The sequence below is a fragment of the Podarcis liolepis genome (assembly GCF_965112155.1).
Source record: "Podarcis liolepis genome assembly, chromosome: 1".
Lineage (NCBI taxonomy): Eukaryota > Metazoa > Chordata > Lepidosauria > Squamata > Lacertidae > Podarcis > Podarcis liolepis.
The window spans coordinates 84,150,046-84,166,474 of NC_139554.1; the positions used below are offsets into that span (position 1 = coordinate 84,150,046).

The window sequence follows — 16,429 nt, forward strand, 5'->3', positions numbered from 1 at the left end:
TATTTTTAGTGTTAAGGGCCAACAGTTTCCTTGTCTCAAAATTGGCACGAGCAGAAATTCCATTCTCCCCAAGGAATGTAAGAAGCTGCCTAGCAGAGCAGACAGTCCTGACCTGGATGGACCTGTGATCTCCCTGGTTGAGGTTCTCCAGGGTTTCAGAAGGGACATCCCCAGCCCTCTCTGGAGATGCCAGAGACTGAACCTGGGAGCTCTACCCACTGAGCAATGGCACTTCCCCAAACAGCACCTCCACCAACCACTCACCTTTGGGACAGATGAGACATTATCCCCGGTCCTGTTTTTCTCACCACTGCTGCCTGGCGACTGGTATTGCTTGGGCCCTTCCTGTGCCTTGTGGCTCTTGGCCTGAACCAAAACAAAAGCATTAGAGAGTTGAGTACATGCTTCTGGGAAGAAGCCATTGGACAAGAGCAGCCAAACATCCCTAGCCATTGTTATTTGTCATTCTGAAAAACCATATGACTTTACAGAGGAAGTCAGATCATAGCTTGTCCCAGATAGCTAAAATGCATTACGTGCCAACGCAGGTCCAAGTCCAATATTCTAGCCATTGGATGCAGCAACAAAAACCACCTGATGTTGCATCCATCAGCCTTGCAAGCAGCAGGTGAACGCAAGTGCTGGTGGCTCTGTTTCACTTGCTGCCCTGGCACCGAGGAGCCTTGCAGTTGCTTAAGCCAGTCCCAATTTCATCCAGAAACACAACTTTCCAGAGCAGACTCTCTACACGTCTTGCAGCACTTTGGTGTGGCCGGTGGAGTGCACTAGTTAAAAACTACAGGCTGATAAACTATCTGGAAGGTGCACAGTTAGTGCTGGATCCAGGGACGGTCCAATAGCACAGGCAACAGGACTTGGAAGAGGATCCTGCTTAACGTTAGCTTTGTCTCATTATCAAGCTGCTAACGTGGAAGAACCTTCCTGGCAAGAGGACAGGGAACGGCAGGAAAAGGACCTCCCACAGATACAGAGATGGTAAGACTCAAAGAGCCTCTTTTGTTATCAAGCCACAAATCTTGTTAGCCCCCGTGAAGGACTGCACAAAAGCACCAAGTCAGTCAGTAGTATCACCGAAGGGTTAAAACAGCTGCCAAAGAAATCACACGGGAACCTCTGGGGCTGTCCCACATCTGATTAACGGGAAGATGGCACAGAAGGAACGGAGGGCAGCCGCGAGCCATGCAGCAAGCCAGCATGCAGGAGGGAGACGCAGCAGGGGTTGAACAGGCACCTCACCGTGCTGCCCCAGGAGAAAAGCAAAGCGTTGGCCCGATAGTGCCAGCAGTGGAGGACGGCCATCAAGGAGCTTGCAAAGTCTGCCACCTGCTCCGTTCCTACCAGCCTCTCCTCCTCTTCCTCTTCCTCCTCCTCTTCGTCTTCTTCCTCCGGCCCCATATCCTTCTCGCTGCCATCGCTTTCAGCCAACTCTTCCAGAGATTCCTGGGGAAGGGCCTGCCGATCCTGCTGCTGCTGCGGCAAGCTGTTGGTGGGGTGCGAGGGCTCCCCAAACTCCAAAAGGGCTCCGTCACTGCCTGCATGCTACGTGAAGTGAGGGCAAGCAGGGGCTTTTAGAAAGGCCCCAGTGCTGGGGCACCAACAGGGACACCGCTTAGGGTGCCCTTTCCTTAACCTGCGCTCGATCGCTGCCTGCTCAACATGAGAGCAGAAGCACACAGCTTAGCGCTGTGAGAAGCTTACTGGCCACCCTATGGGAGATGGCAGTGGTCAGAGGGAAATGTCAATTTGTTATTAAAATGAATAATGGCCCCTGCACCAACATTTACCCCAGAGCAGTTTACCTTTAAGGTGGCGTTTTGGTAAGGGACCCAAAGCCCATCGCATGTCACCCAAGACTTTAATTTCCTTAGGAAGGGAAGACCCTTCTTCTTTTCCCTCATTTATTTTGTCTTCTAGAATTTCTGTCTCTTACCTTTAGTCCTATTGCCAGATTTGCAGCACAGGAAGAAGGAGGGGGAAAAAAGAAGCCATTAGGGAAAAGGTGGGGTCTTGTTTCCCTGCCCAGGTAGTCTTCCTCCCTATTTCCCAATCTCCATTTCAGGCACACTCTTACTCTATATAAGCAGCAGACACAGCAAACATGCTGGCAGAGAGCCATTTTTACATCACTTATATCTTACTACAGTCCCTTCCAGCGGCTGTGGGTCCCCTGAGAAGGCAGCGGGTCAGCCACAAGGCAACAGGAAGAAGTCACTGCTGAAGGAGTGACTGAGTAAAGGAACAATTCAGGCTCACACACTTTGAGCAGGGGAGGGGAAACGGCAACCCTTCGCCAGCCTTGCTCTCTGGGGCTGGTGGGAGTCCAGTCCAACAACATCTGGAGGGCTCCAGGTTCCCCCATCCCTGCCTTTCAGCATCTAAGGTGCCTTGTTTAGCATTACAGAATTGCCCTGTGCTCAAAACTGCTAGCTGTAATAAACCTGAGAGGAGTGCCCATTGGCATAAGGACAGGCACCTGTCAAATCCCACCCACACTGGTCAAGTAAACCTGGGACAGGGAAATCTGGTCAGTACAGAGCTTCTTCCACCTAGGCTGGGGGGATGTGGGAAAGGGGGACATCCACTCACCTCTGTTGCTCAGTTGCTTGAGAATCTGTTTTGTTGGTTCTGCAATGAAAGGAAAGTTTGCGAGATGAGTTCTTGAAATGCTGGTTCAGAGCCCAGAAATACCAGAAAGAGGTGGGGAGAACCCCGGCACCAGCCTCAGCCCGCCACCTCTGCCCCCTCCAGAAGGAAACACCTTGAAGCATCTGAGTGAAGTGCAGAACAGCACTAGCCTCCTCTGTGCAGTGCAGAACAAGCCTCTCAGAGAACAGCATCACCAGGCTTTCATCTGTCAAGGACCACCTAATCCCTACATCCCTGCCCAATCACAGGCCTTCAGGGGAGTAGTTCTCCATGGCTCAGACGTATGGCTCTTATCCACAAAGAGCAGTGTGTTCAGTATTGTGGACCCAATTTTATGGAATGCCCTTCCAGTTGACGTCAGACCGGACCCCTCCCTGTTGGACTTCCAGTGCCTACAGATGACTTTTTAAATTATTATTCCAACAGGCGCTTTTGGAAGTTTGATTTTCTAGTTTTAACCAGGTTTTACCTTTTCTGTATCCTGTTCCTTGCACACTGCTTAAAGACTATTGTAGTTAAGCGGTATATAAATTGTTTAAATTTAAATAAATAAATCTGTGCTTGCAAGCCACCAAGATTGAATGAACTAGGAGGCCAAATAAACCAGCAGATTTTTAAAAAGTGAAACCTGTCTCTCACCCACTCTTCTACAGAAGGGGCTGTGTATACTCCAGCAGCAAATAAAAATAAAAATCCAGACTCTGCTGCCCAGAATCAGACACCTCCCCCTGCAAACTCAGCAGTTTCTTATTATGCAGGATTTATTCCACTTTGACAATCCAAGTTGGACTGCAGGGAGCAACAAATAAGATGAAAGGAGGCCAAAAACCCAGGCAGGAAACAGGGTGTCCCGCTTTCCAGGTGCCTGAAGCCCTGTTCGCCCTTCTGAGGCTTCTGTGATTTTGAAAGACATTTTCCACATCTTTTCAGAAGCCACAAGAACTTCACATTTACTGTGTCTGGTGCTATTGCATTTCAAATGGGGAACTTCAGGGTCAGGGGCCCAAATGCAGCCCTCTAGGCCTATCTGAACCTCCAGTCTCTCTCCAGGCCTCATCTTTCAACAGTCTTGCTTTGACCCTCCCTTGAGTGTTTTTGCCTGGCTGGAATGTGTCCTTGAACCACGCTAATGCCCCTTACTTGCCTGGAGTGTGTCAAAACTGGCCTACTGTACAAATGTAACCTTCAGCCATTGCTCCGCCCACTTTTGCCTCTGGCCCTGCCCACCAATGACATGCGGCCCCTGGAAGATTGTCCGAAAGTGAATGCAGCCCCTGAGCTAAAAGGGTTTCCCACCCCTGATTTAACATGCACTAATGCAGAATTAATCTAAATAAGCAACTACGAAGAGGGAATGATGTTGGGTAACATATGGGTGTGTTCAGATTTTTGAATATTGAGTTGACTGTATACTGTAATTAGTATTCTTTTGACACGTGTGCAAATTAATCAAATTATTGTTCTCCTTGTAGAACATGATTTATTTTCTATGCTGACTTCGTTAAATGAAATTACCTATGTAGTTTCTATAATTAGTAGTATAGTTGATAAAAGAAAAAGAGAGGAGGAAAAAATGGGATTCTCACAATTCTGTGTCAGATACCAATTTGTGAACGCATGGAATAAACACAGCCCTGCCTATAGAGCTTAAAAGCCAACATCATCTATTATGTTTGCTGGAGACTGAGAGGCATGTTCAGCCAGCATCGTGTCCAGGAGGCAAAGCCCATAAGCTACTCCGCAGTAAGGTTTGACCCAAAGAGCTCCACTTGCTTTCTCCCAGCCCCCAACACCAGATGGCAGAGCCCCTTCGTGCCACATGCTAAATCAGTGGAGCCCGCACCAGATTTCCTGCGGCCTTTACGCTCGAGTCCATCTAGGAGCCTCTCAGCAGTGTTTTTGCCACGGAAAGGCTCTAAGGATAGGATATAAGATACCTGTTAGAGTCAATACCATTCTGCTGTGTTACTAAAGCCCTGCCTTGCTGGGGCCTGCACCACACTAGGGATGCTGTGACTCAGTACAGCGGTGCACCTGGACCAGCGTCAGCCGTCGGCATCCTCGGGCAGCTGTGGAGGATCCATCTGCTGTCCCAGATTCCCTTGTTTGCCACTTTGATGAACACAATGCTGAATTGCCCACAATGCCCCAGAACAATGTACTGGGGGCAAGTACAATGGCAACGGCTTGGTACCCAGAGAGGTGCTGCTACCACTGCCCTTGCCTTCCTCCTTTGGTAAGCATACTTGCCCGCCTCATGTCCATTGGAAACAGAGGAGGAGGTGGTGATGCTAGGAGAGAAGAACTGCCTGCTGCTGGGGGGTGGGGGGAGCATAAGACGAACCTATGCTGTATGGTCCTATACTGCTGCCAGTTGCAGTGTGAACTAGATTATTTGTAGGGTCTCCTTCCAACTCTCTGGGCCATTCTAGATTATTTTCAGGGCACAAAGAGCATGTTGTTTTGACACTCTTGTTGCAGGCATAAATATTACGTTACTCAGAGCAGACCTGATGAAATTAATGAACACGACTACATTTCGATAATACCACCCAATAGCTATTTAAGAGGCCCATTTTCTCAACACTCCTGGATAAAACCTTTTGACGATCTGCTTTTAACAAGCAGGCGCCCTTCAGAAGTTCCTCTAGTGAGCTCTCTTTTTAGAAGCTGTCTAGGCTTGCAGCACCCAAGACTTGAGCTCAGCAGTTCTCTCTTGGCACAGCAAGCAGGAATCAAGCAATGCACACAGGACCTCAGCACACTTTTACACGCCACAAACTCAGCCCAGCACACAGAGACCCACAGGCATCTACTAGAGTTGTGAGTCGCAAAAGCAGGCCATGATGTGTGTGGTCCCCCCCCCCCAAAAAAAAACCCCTATGCCGTGTAAGGAGTTGTTGACAGCAAGAGCACCCTTTGTTAGGATAAGAAGCCAAGTAGGAATAAAAGGAATTTGGAACGGCTTCCATGTTTTGCTTTGAAAGTACAACACCCAGGAGAGTCAACGAAATGGAACCAGCCTGCCCTGACTTGCACAAGCTTGCCTGACACATTGGTGAAAGGTGGTTGTTCTACACAACAATCTGAAGAGCAGTCAGAGGGAGCAGTGGGAGAGGGGTCACCAGTTCAGTGAAAGACTTCCCAGTTCAGCTCCCAGCCTGGATTTCAGGTAGAAGGAATGGGAAAGGCCTCTCTACCTGACACCCTGGGATACTGACTCAGATCAAGGCTGTGGATGGAGGACTAGCCCGGTTGAAGTCTGTCAGCTATGTGTCTTCAAGTCCACCTATTCTAGCCTCCTGAATTTGGAAGCAGATTGGCCTGAATGTTGTGAAAGAATGGTAAATACATCTTGAGTGTGGAAATTGCATAGGATAGCATTTGCCAAACATTTGCCTCCAGATGTTTTTGACTACAATTCCCAGCGAAGACTGCCCTAACAGCAGCACTGATGGATCAGACCAAAAGGCTGAACCAATTCATCACCTTGCTGCCAAGAAATAGTCAAGTTGCCATTGCCACAGTTTTCCCACAGTTTAGGCTACTGATGGCAGATGCAAGAGGGACTAGGTGAGGGGAGAGGACAAAGTTGTTTACTGGCATGTTCCAACTCTGAATTACCTGTTTCTGAAACAGAGGTTCAAAACAGGAAGGAGAACAGGCTCTAGTACTTACTTGAAACAAGACCTCTTTTTAGCTCTATGTGTGTTGTTGAATAGTGTGTTTTTTAAAACAAAAGTTCAATATGGTCTATGGCAACCAAAGTTTCATAGTTTTTATTTTGCATTTATGTATGTAAAAATGTATGTGGTATAAATGAGTATTATCCTATGCTTAAGAATCAGTATTTCAATGTCCATTAACTCCATTTATAGCAGGTATAACAGATGTTGCTGAACTATAACTCTCAACATCCCTTGCCACCGGCCATGCTTCCTGAGGCTGATGGAAGTTGTAATGCAGCAACATCTGGAGGGCCAAAGCTTCCCTATACCTGGTCTACAGCTCCTGAAGGGGGAGTATTTCACTCCAAAATGTGTAGAACGAAAATGAAAAAGTATTCTACCAGTAAGCACTGGACCCGTTCTCCTTTCTTTTTTGATTCTTCATGGTGCTTCCTGTATTGCTGAAGTGAAGGTGACAAGTTCACAGTGACACTGGGAGAAAAATTCCCATAGAACTGTCCAGAACAAACAAAGGTATGTTCTCTGAACATTGTCTGTGTGTGTTTGTGGTGTGCCAGAGGTCATTAGGCCTTGGCAGAGTAAATGCTCCAGCACCTGTCAGCTGCACTAAGCTCCAAGGCCAAATATTAATTTCTATCAACAGACTACTGGACAAGCCACTACAGAAAACAAAAACTTCTGCCCTATAGTCAACAGCAACAGTACACACAAGGTATGCCATCAGGATACAGTAACAACAGCTACACCTACACACACACACACACACACACCTAAACACACACACACCACTGCTTGGATAGGTACATCCCTACCCCTGCCCTGTTTACCTGATTGCCGACGCCCCTGCCGGCCATACTGAGGAATGTCTTCTGTAGCTTGGTATGACAAGGACTTCTTCAGCCTCTCTGGACTGTATTTGTAGCGAGAAGGATCTAAAGGAAGCGGCAGGAGTGTTTGAGAACCTGTTAACTGCCCCCACTTGGTATGACCAACCCCCTCATGCATGAACCAAGCTAATACCACCTTACCATTCTAATCCCCTGAATATTACATTTAGCAGCAGAGGCTCCAGCAAGCTAGCTCAGGCTCGGTTCGCAATCCAAGGAGGTGACAATTATATTAATTACAAGAGACAGAGAATTGGATCATCAATACAGCATTGCATCTCAGAATCACATTCCACTTATTGTTGATTTCTGTGTTGTGTAATCTTCCTGCAACCAGATGATAGAACCTAACCCCACGAGGCAGAGTACATTCTTAGGCCTGTGTTGGGAAATTCTGACATGTCTGCTGTCTTGCCCTGCTGAGGACACAGTAAGCAGGAGGAGGGTTTCTAAAAACAAACTACTGGGACAATTATTATTTTTAGAAAATAATGGAAACTTACAGTATGAGTCCATTTCCAAGATAGCTTCCTTGGCCTGAAGGAAAGAAGGTATTGGCTTAGCACTAAACTGAAAAGGAAATGGAAATCCAGGATCCTGAAACCTGAGGCAATGGGGAGTTCCCACCTCTCTTCCCTCCCCCAAAGAATAGGAAAGGAGAAAGGAGGTTCCCCTCAGTCCCATCATCCCTGGACACTAGGAACAAATTCCATCACAACTGTTGCCCCTTTCTCAGTTGGACAAAGGAGCAGACAAAATTCCAAACACCAAACCTCTCATACCCACATTATGGAAGCTCCTAGCTTGATATGGCTGGGCTTTGTAAGATTCAGTAAAGAGAACCAATCAAGCATACTCAAGAGTAAAGAAAAGGCAAAGATGTATAGAAGAAAGAACACATCCAATAGCACCCCTCTGATTCAAAAAAGAAAAAGCATTTCTTGAGACATGGCTCAGACTAAGCTTTAAAGAAAGGCAGAGAACTCCATGGGGTCTCCAGCATCCATTCTACAGGCATGCGAAGGAGAAGGAGGAGAGCACCCACTTACTTTCTGAGGGATGATGGCGTGGTGGTTTTCCAGAATCAGGCGCTTGATGTGATGAGTCCAAACCCGCTTCTCCTCCCCCGATTTGGCCTGGGAACAAAAGTACGCCTTATGCATCTTGGAAGCTAGGATTACTCACCTGACTCAGCTGCACCTCAGCCCTTCCACTCTTTCTGCTGTTACCATGCAAACGCACACACCAGGGCTCCTTCCCAAACCTTGCCACCAGCCCCCACCTCCTGCGGACACTTAACAACTCACACTCTTATTCCCTAATTAGCATTCTTATGACCAGTATCTCCACACCGCTGACAAACATTGGCATTGCAATGCACCAACAAACTGCCCTAACCCCTCATTCACATCCTCTTCCTTCCAAAACACACACCTTGCATTCTCTGCCCCAAAACCAATCAACCCATTTTCTCAGGTCCTATTACTGGCCCTCTTATTTCCACTCGGTGCCTGCCCTTATTCAGGCTGCCAGTTCTGCATCAGGCACCCCATCAACACACATTTCCAACTATCTCCGCACCTTGCCCCCAAATCACTTTCGAACCCCCTTATAAAGGACAGCGGCTTATCTCACCTGGATGTTGTACTGCTGTTTGCTGTGCTTGTAATGGGTGACGGTGAAGCACAGTGAGTCTCGTGTACTCTCAATCAGCATCAGGGAGGAGCACTGAAGGAGCAGAGGGAGAGATGTCAAACCAATGTACCCATTACAATGTCAACAACAAAAGTTCGCCAAATCTGCCATCTCTCTGAATCATCCAAGGGCTGCCAGGATAAACAGAGAGGCATCCTCAGAAGGACGACAAAGACCTTTTAACTTGACCAACTTTGGGTGGCCAAGGTTTGGGGACGACAACCATAAGGTTTGTTATAATATTTATAAGTGTGTGTTTGTCAATTCCGGTGTTGTTGTCAGTTCCTTTTTAAAAACAATGTAGTGTACTGAATTTTAGATCAGACATAAATAATATAAAGAAGAAAAACATGCTGTATTCATAACTAAAAAACACCAGTCCCCCTCCCACCCCATCATCCACTGACCCTCTCTCCCCACCCCTTCCACAGAGAATTTGATGCCATCAGCACATCCAAAGCATATTCATACTTGGTTATGGTAGGGACACAGATTCAAGTAAAGAAAAAGTATCCAGTGCATACACCTCTCAGGCTTAAAACAGCCAAACAGATTTGTATTGGGTTAGAACAGATCTATTATCACCTTGCATATGCACATGTTGTTGTTGTCGGTTCCTGTGCCTTTGAGATGGGCGAGAGTGGCACATATAAATATATAAATGTTTGATGTACAGAAAGATTAAGGGTAGCCTTTCTTGGCAACAGCAAAACAAAGAGAAAGGAGATGGGGGTGAAATTTGGGGCAGTCACTTCACACCATCACATTGTGGGGTCAGCAGGTGCCACTGCAATTTATATACAAGCCTGTAGCAAGAAAAATGGATTCCCCCCCACTCCCTTTTGGCTGTGTGGAAATAGCAGCACACCCATTGATACCCTTTTAGTCTGGAAAAGCCACCACTCTTTTGATTTTGCATTCAAAGTCACTAATGCAAATGTGTCTGTGGAGCAATCCTCCTAGTTTTCTTGCAACTGGGTATTTGAAGGGTAACAAATTCACACTGTTGCTCTCATGTATATGTCCTTTGAGAAATGCCCTCGTCATCCCTCTCCCCTCCTGAGTTATGCCTAGGATTGTGCTGGAAGACGGAAGGCGACAGCCGTGGGAGAGTCAGGTCAGGTAGAGAAAAGTTTGCCTTGGGGCCTTCTACACTGGATCATAAATTCACATCTGTTTCAGCTGTCAGGTATGAGTTCCAAAGTGACAAAGAATGATTCATGCTCACACCCCTCCTACCCTGATACCCAAGATGCCTTCCTGACCCCTCAAAAACAGGGAGGAAGAATTAATCACACTGCCTACTCATAGGGAGGAGGAGGAGATGAACTTCTTTTCAGTTCACGTTTAATAGTGAATCTACTTATTTTGCACTTGCCAAAACAATACATGAAACGAAACTCAGCCAGCCTTTGGAATTCACATTTCTCCAAATTTTGCAGTGCAGTCCTCCAGCCAAGTAATGTGCACAAAAATGCAAATATTAGGGCAAAGTGTGCATAAAAGTACATGGATCAGGGTAAATAGCATAAAAAATATGTTAGGTTAGGGGAAATTGCTTTGCATGAATGTGTATATATCAGGAGAAATTCACACTAAAATGCTGGTGAATTTTCATGGACTGTAAAAAAACAAACCAACTGATGTGGAAATGTGGATGACTGGACTTCAAGATTGGAAAATTGACAGAAACCAAAACTGAAATGATTCACTCATCCCCATGAATGAACAGAATTGCAGGGTTGGGACTACTTACTGGAATGTGGCTTTTGTATATATAATGATCGCCCCGTTTCTTTGTTATCAGCAAGATCTTGTCAAACAAGAAGAAAGTTCTCTCATTCCTGACCCGATGGACACGGAAAGTACCCTCCAGCACAAGCTCTCCATAAGTGGTCAGGTCAGGACCCTTCCAGTTTATAAGCAATGACTGAATCTCCTGTAAAACAGCAAGGGGGGGGGGCAGTCAGAAAAAGGTGAAATATTTCCATCCCTGTTAGGAGCCATTTCAAGGCAATCCCAAACAGAGTCACAAAGATGCCTGCATTGGTTGTAGTCTGTACTGTGACAGAATTACAGCCATTTGAGAATTTGGGGGCGGGGGGATGTTTTATCTTATGTGGGTAGTACCCAATGCCACACAAGTAGTGTTCCACTAGTGCAACAGGGCTTCCTCTCCCCACCTGTCCCCGAAAGTTGCTCCAGGAGGTCTCCCTACCCCCTGGAGCAGATTTTGAGTATGTGCAAGGGGCTTGAGGGGAGATAAGAGCAGCGAGGGGGGAAGTCCCATTGTACAAGAGGAACGACAGCATTGGATACAATGCTATACATTTAGCCTGCAGAATACATTCATTTCAACACAACTCAGAATATAAGCTTCCCCCCAACACTTCCACTGTTTAACCTTCACAAACATTCAAAGTATTTTCGAAATCTGTCAGCAGTCTTGAAAATAAATGCCTAGCATTACCAACCACAAAATGATCTGAATGGTTTCGTACCCAGAGGGTCTCTTTCATCTGCAAAAGTTAAAGAAGGGAATCTTAAGTATTCTAAATATTTGTCCCTTTCTCCTACTTAGTTTGAAAGGTTCTAAGGATCTTCCATATGAGACACTGGAGAAGTAGATTAGTCCAGTGTAAAGTCACTCTGTGAGGCTGAACCAAAGCAGCAAGTCCCTATTTTTATATATTTCTGTCATTTATACCCAGTCTTCTAATGAACTATTCAAGGCTGCTTCTCTCTCTGCCTCAATGTTCCCTCTGCTATCCATGAGAACATGTACACTTCCAAACTGGACTCCAATTCCCTTCAGCCCCAAGTCAGCACGGCCAATGTTCAGGGATGATGGGAGTTACAGTCCAGCAACATCTTAGCATGGGCACAGGTCCCCCATTCCTGAGTCAGAGGGTTCTAATGTTACAGGTTGAAGCCAGAAGGGGCATCGTGACAAATCATTCAGCCGGAACTCCGGTATTATTACAGGACATTCCATCAGCAATTCCTGCATCTTGCCCGAAGCCCAGTAAAGAAGCATTTGCTACATAGCCCCCACAGATCAGAATATGATCCACAGCTTGTGTAATATAAACCACCAACCCATAATAAGAGTCATTTGGAAAGAATTTTGCTCCCACCATCTTCCTTCGCTCTGGACAGATCGCTACAGGTGGCAACCCTTCATTTTTAGTAACTTGCTCTTTCTTTTTAATCCTTATGTAGTTTCCAATCTGTGGATGTTTTCATGCCATTACAGTGGTACCTTGGTTTACAAACTTAATCCGTTCCTGAAGTCCGTTCTTAAACCAAATCTGTTCTTAAACCAAGGCACGCTTTCCCTAATGAGGCCTCCTGCCGCCGGTGCCCTTCCACCATTCAGTTTCCATTTGTAGACCAAGGTAAAGTTTGCAAACCGGAACACTACTTCCGGTTTTGCGGAGTTCGTAAACCGAATTGTTCGTAAACAGGACTGTTCTTAAACCGAGGTACCACTGTATATTGCAGATGACTAAAGAATTGATTGCCCCAGTTCAAATTACTATTGTAGTTATCTTAAAGCTTGCCTACTGTTTCCATAGGGTGCCATCATCACCTTGCTCAAATTCCCTGCAGAAATAAATGAATTGGCTGAAAACGCATATGAAAAGTAAGGTAAGGCCTGACACCACCTACAGCAGGCACGGCCAAACTTGGCCCTCCAGCTATTTTGGGACTACAGCTCCCATCATCCCTGACCTACAGCAACCTACGTGCACTTCTAAAACCTCAAGAAGAGAAAAATTTAAATTCAATGTTTGGGAACTTGTCAGTAAATATCCATGACACTAATGCTGGTAAGGGTGGAGTCGTCACAAGGGTGTTTGCAAGACTGAATAATGTAAATGAAATCTGGAACGATGAGAGGATAAGGAAGTGCAAGCAAACTGGGAATGCACTTAAAATCTGCTGGGGTGATATTGTGAGGCTATTTGCAGGACTCTAATTGTGTTAAGACTCAAACCAAAAATTGATATTCAGTACTAGGGGTCAGTCCCTGAACTTGTTAAGCATCAGGAAAGAAATGCAAATAATCACTTCCTCATCTGGGATTTCCAGGCTTGTGTTTTGTCACATCTCCTTGATGTTAAGCTCCATGGGTATTGTTGGAAGGGCCATGAAGTTAAACATTTTATGAAAGGGCTTAAATGACTGGCACAAGATGTTGAAAAGTGTGCTGCTGTGATGTGACTGAAATAATGGGAAGTGGGGGGGGGGGAAATGCAGCACAGGAAAAACAACACAGTGTATGTGTGTACTGAGGTCTGAAAAAAAGGGGGAAATTAGACATTGCAAACTGGAATGAGGAAAAGGGAATACTGCACCAAAAATGCCTTTTATCTATCAATCTATCTTAAAAATCCCTTTAGCTAGCAACACCTCATGGTAAGGAATGTTGCAGTGCTAGGAAGCAGCAGGAAAGGGAGCAAACCACTAAAGGTAGTAATAACACACATGGTTGCCATCGTGTTTTGCGAGTCAGTTTCATTTTGCATATACGTACTTAAGGGAATTTCCCTTTATGGGTTGTGAAAGGTGGCATTGCCTGATGCATCAGCCAGTGTGAATATACAACACTTACTTGTGAATTGCCACAGCTCTCCAAGGATAATGCCACACCTGGGACAACTTTCCCCTTTCAAATTACCTGCAGGCGCACAGCATGCTCGTGCTTCCGTTTCATGTCATTGATATACCAAGCCACACAGGTCATGGTGTCAATTGCCTCTTCCACCACTTCATAGCCATCCTCTTCTATGTCGAAGTGCTTTGCTATCTCCTAGGACAAAACCACACAGCCAAGAAGGTAAGCCAAGAGTTGTAAGGCTCTCTAACACAAATTCATTTCACCAGTTTGTTGTCTCTTGACCACTGCCCAGTTTACTAAGCTCTGGGGCCCAGGAGAGTACACAAGGGTCAAGCCAAGTAATCATTTAAAGCCATTTAAAAAAAACCATTATGCTGAGTGAGTCAGATCATTGGTCAACCTAGTTCAGAACTGTCCATAGTGATTGACAGCAGGTCTTTTGAGTTAGGTGGGACATTCCAACCCTACCTGGAAATGCCAGGGATTGGACCTGAGACCTTCTGCTTTTGAAGCTGATACTCTTATCACTGAACTATGGCCCTTCCCCAAAGCCTTAAGAAGCATAAATCATGACATAAATACTGGTTGTCTCCATTGGAGCCCTTTCCACTCATGAAAAAGGCTTCCTGATCCCAGGCGAAGCTTCTGTGAACAGTTGGGATGTATGAGACAATGTCCGTTGATCCTTCTTCCCTATGTAACACCGTGATTCCTCAAAAATCTGCTCCAGAGGGTTGGGAAACCCTCTGGAGCAGGTTAGGAAGATGGCACGGGAGCTGTAGGTAGAAGTGGCTCACTTCACCCTTTCATGGAAACTTCTGCTGGATCAGTGAAATTTCCATAGGTTTTTGGGGAGAATCTTTGGAACCAAAGTCCCATGCTTTCTTTAAAAATAACAATGCAAAAAAACTTTTTCAACATGGTGGCATGTTGATTGCAGCAGCGGCAACAACAAAAGTTACTCACCCATGGAAGTACAAAAAGGTGACTATTATCATCTATGGTGGGATTGCTTGGCAGAGTCTAGGCTAGCAAATTCAATTAGACCTGCTCTTTTTCCTTTGAACCATATTGAAGGATCAGTCCATTGGATAAATACGAGCAAGAAATCGTAACTTACTGCAAGAAGTTTAATTTATACAAAATATTGTGTGGGATTTGGCCATTATGGCCATATTAATTGGAGAAAAGATCAGGGGTGGAATCATTTCTGTGGTTATATTAAAAAACCACACCCATTAAGTTACTCAAATGTTATGTCTATTGTTGTTAAACTTAAAATATGACAGTATCAAGAACGTTTTATGAAAATCAGCGTAGGAAGATGTAGGCTTTAGTGGTATGATGAATTGCCTGCAGGCTTCCGACAGGCTAATCACCAATTACAGGGTGCTGGGACAGATGGGCCTTTGGCCTGATCCACCAGGGCTCTTCTTACATTACTTTTTTGTTATTTATTTGAATTATGAAAAACATAATGTAGAGCAAGTGGGGAAAGTATCCTATCCCTGCATAAATGAATAAACACTGGTAACATACAAATCTGGTTCCTTCACAGAAATAGGGCTGGTTTTGAAATACATACAGAGATTCTGAGAAAACATTTTCTTGTATAGCTAATTCCTACAATCTATAGTTCCTCATGTGTGACCCACAGAGACTATTTGTATAATTGCAAATACTCAAACTCTGTACAGTGGTACCTCGGGTTAAGTACTTAATTTGTTCTGGAGGTCCATACTTAACGTGAAACTGTACTTAACCTGAAGCACTTTAGCTAATGGGGCCTCCTGCTGCCGCCGCACCGCCGGAGCACAATTTCTGTTCTCATCCTGAAGCAAAGTTCTTAACCTGAAGCACTATTTCTGGGTTAGCGGAGTCTGTAACCTGAAGCATATGTAACCTGAGGTACCACTGTATTAGTTCTCAACTGTTCCCACTTGACTAGTGGCCAATACATTTTCTAAGAGAGAGGTGATATTTGCTTGAACACAGATCTGCACAATTTATGGCTGAATTTTAGACAAAACGGGTAGAGGGTGAAACACACAGGTCCCCAAGCTGCAAAGTTAGACAACACAACTAGGCTACTGCTATATTACCTGAAGGAGCAGGTGATATTTGAGAATGCGCTGGACAGGCTTGAGAAGGTAGGAGCCAAGGGGCAATGAGTGACGGATTTGCTCTTGCCGCTCGCGAAAGAACTTGGCCAGCTGTTTGTTCCTCATGCACTCGGTCAGAGCTGCCACAGAGCTAGAGGGTCAAACCCATCATGGTATAATGAATAGCACTGAAGATCAAAGCAGAGAACCTCCCACCTTCCCTTGAAGATGAGTTGACAGACAGGCATGCTCAAACACCCCGACAAGGGACTGCAATGCAAGGGTTTAAAAACAAGATCCGGAAGCCAGTGACAGCCAGACTAGCTAACAGAGAGAAGCAATCAGACTTTGACAATATAGCACATCCTGTACCTCCTACAGGGAATTTCCTTTGATGAGTGTGGGGAAACCTGGAAAGTCAGCCTGTTAGAGGGAAAGAAGGGGAAGACCCCTGGAGCAGGACTTTTGAGAACAGCTGTGGGGCTTCATTGCTTTGCCTTGTTCTTTGCCTCTTGCTACGATTTGCAGAAACTTTTATGAAAGATAAACAGATTTATATAAATCATGCAAATCTGCTTAGCTTTCATAAACATGTTCTGTTTCTGCTAGACTATATAAATCAAGGGCAGCCAACTTTAGGTGCTTTGTGGTTTTATTCTGCATTTTTATGCTGTGAAATGCCCTGAGATCTTAGGATGAAGGGAGTATACAAATTTTATTATTACAAACAACAACATGTTGCCCTTCAGATGTTGCTGGACTACA

The 16,429-nt window shown here is 45.4% G+C and overlaps 1 protein-coding gene across 1 annotated transcript in view; it reads right to left on the reverse strand.

Annotated features, from left to right (window-relative positions):
• Window positions 1–16,429, reverse strand: part of PLEKHG3 (pleckstrin homology and RhoGEF domain containing G3) — a 45,149-nt gene that overhangs the window by 5,510 nt on the left and 23,210 nt on the right. Inside the window, exons 6-17 of the mRNA XM_083467146.1 lie at window positions 15,665–15,815; window positions 13,623–13,754; window positions 10,695–10,877; window positions 8,879–8,971; window positions 8,293–8,379; window positions 7,747–7,780; window positions 7,184–7,288; window positions 4,511–4,582; window positions 2,608–2,646; window positions 1,928–1,959; window positions 1,258–1,560; window positions 265–366 (exon numbers count right to left, since the gene is read on the reverse strand). Of these exons, the coding sequence (XP_083323272.1) occupies window positions 265–366; window positions 1,258–1,560; window positions 1,928–1,959; window positions 2,608–2,646; window positions 4,511–4,582; window positions 7,184–7,288; window positions 7,747–7,780; window positions 8,293–8,379; window positions 8,879–8,971; window positions 10,695–10,877; window positions 13,623–13,754; window positions 15,665–15,815 (1,333 nt within the window). The remainder of the gene's footprint in view (window positions 1–264; window positions 367–1,257; window positions 1,561–1,927; window positions 1,960–2,607; window positions 2,647–4,510; window positions 4,583–7,183; window positions 7,289–7,746; window positions 7,781–8,292; window positions 8,380–8,878; window positions 8,972–10,694; window positions 10,878–13,622; window positions 13,755–15,664; window positions 15,816–16,429) is intronic.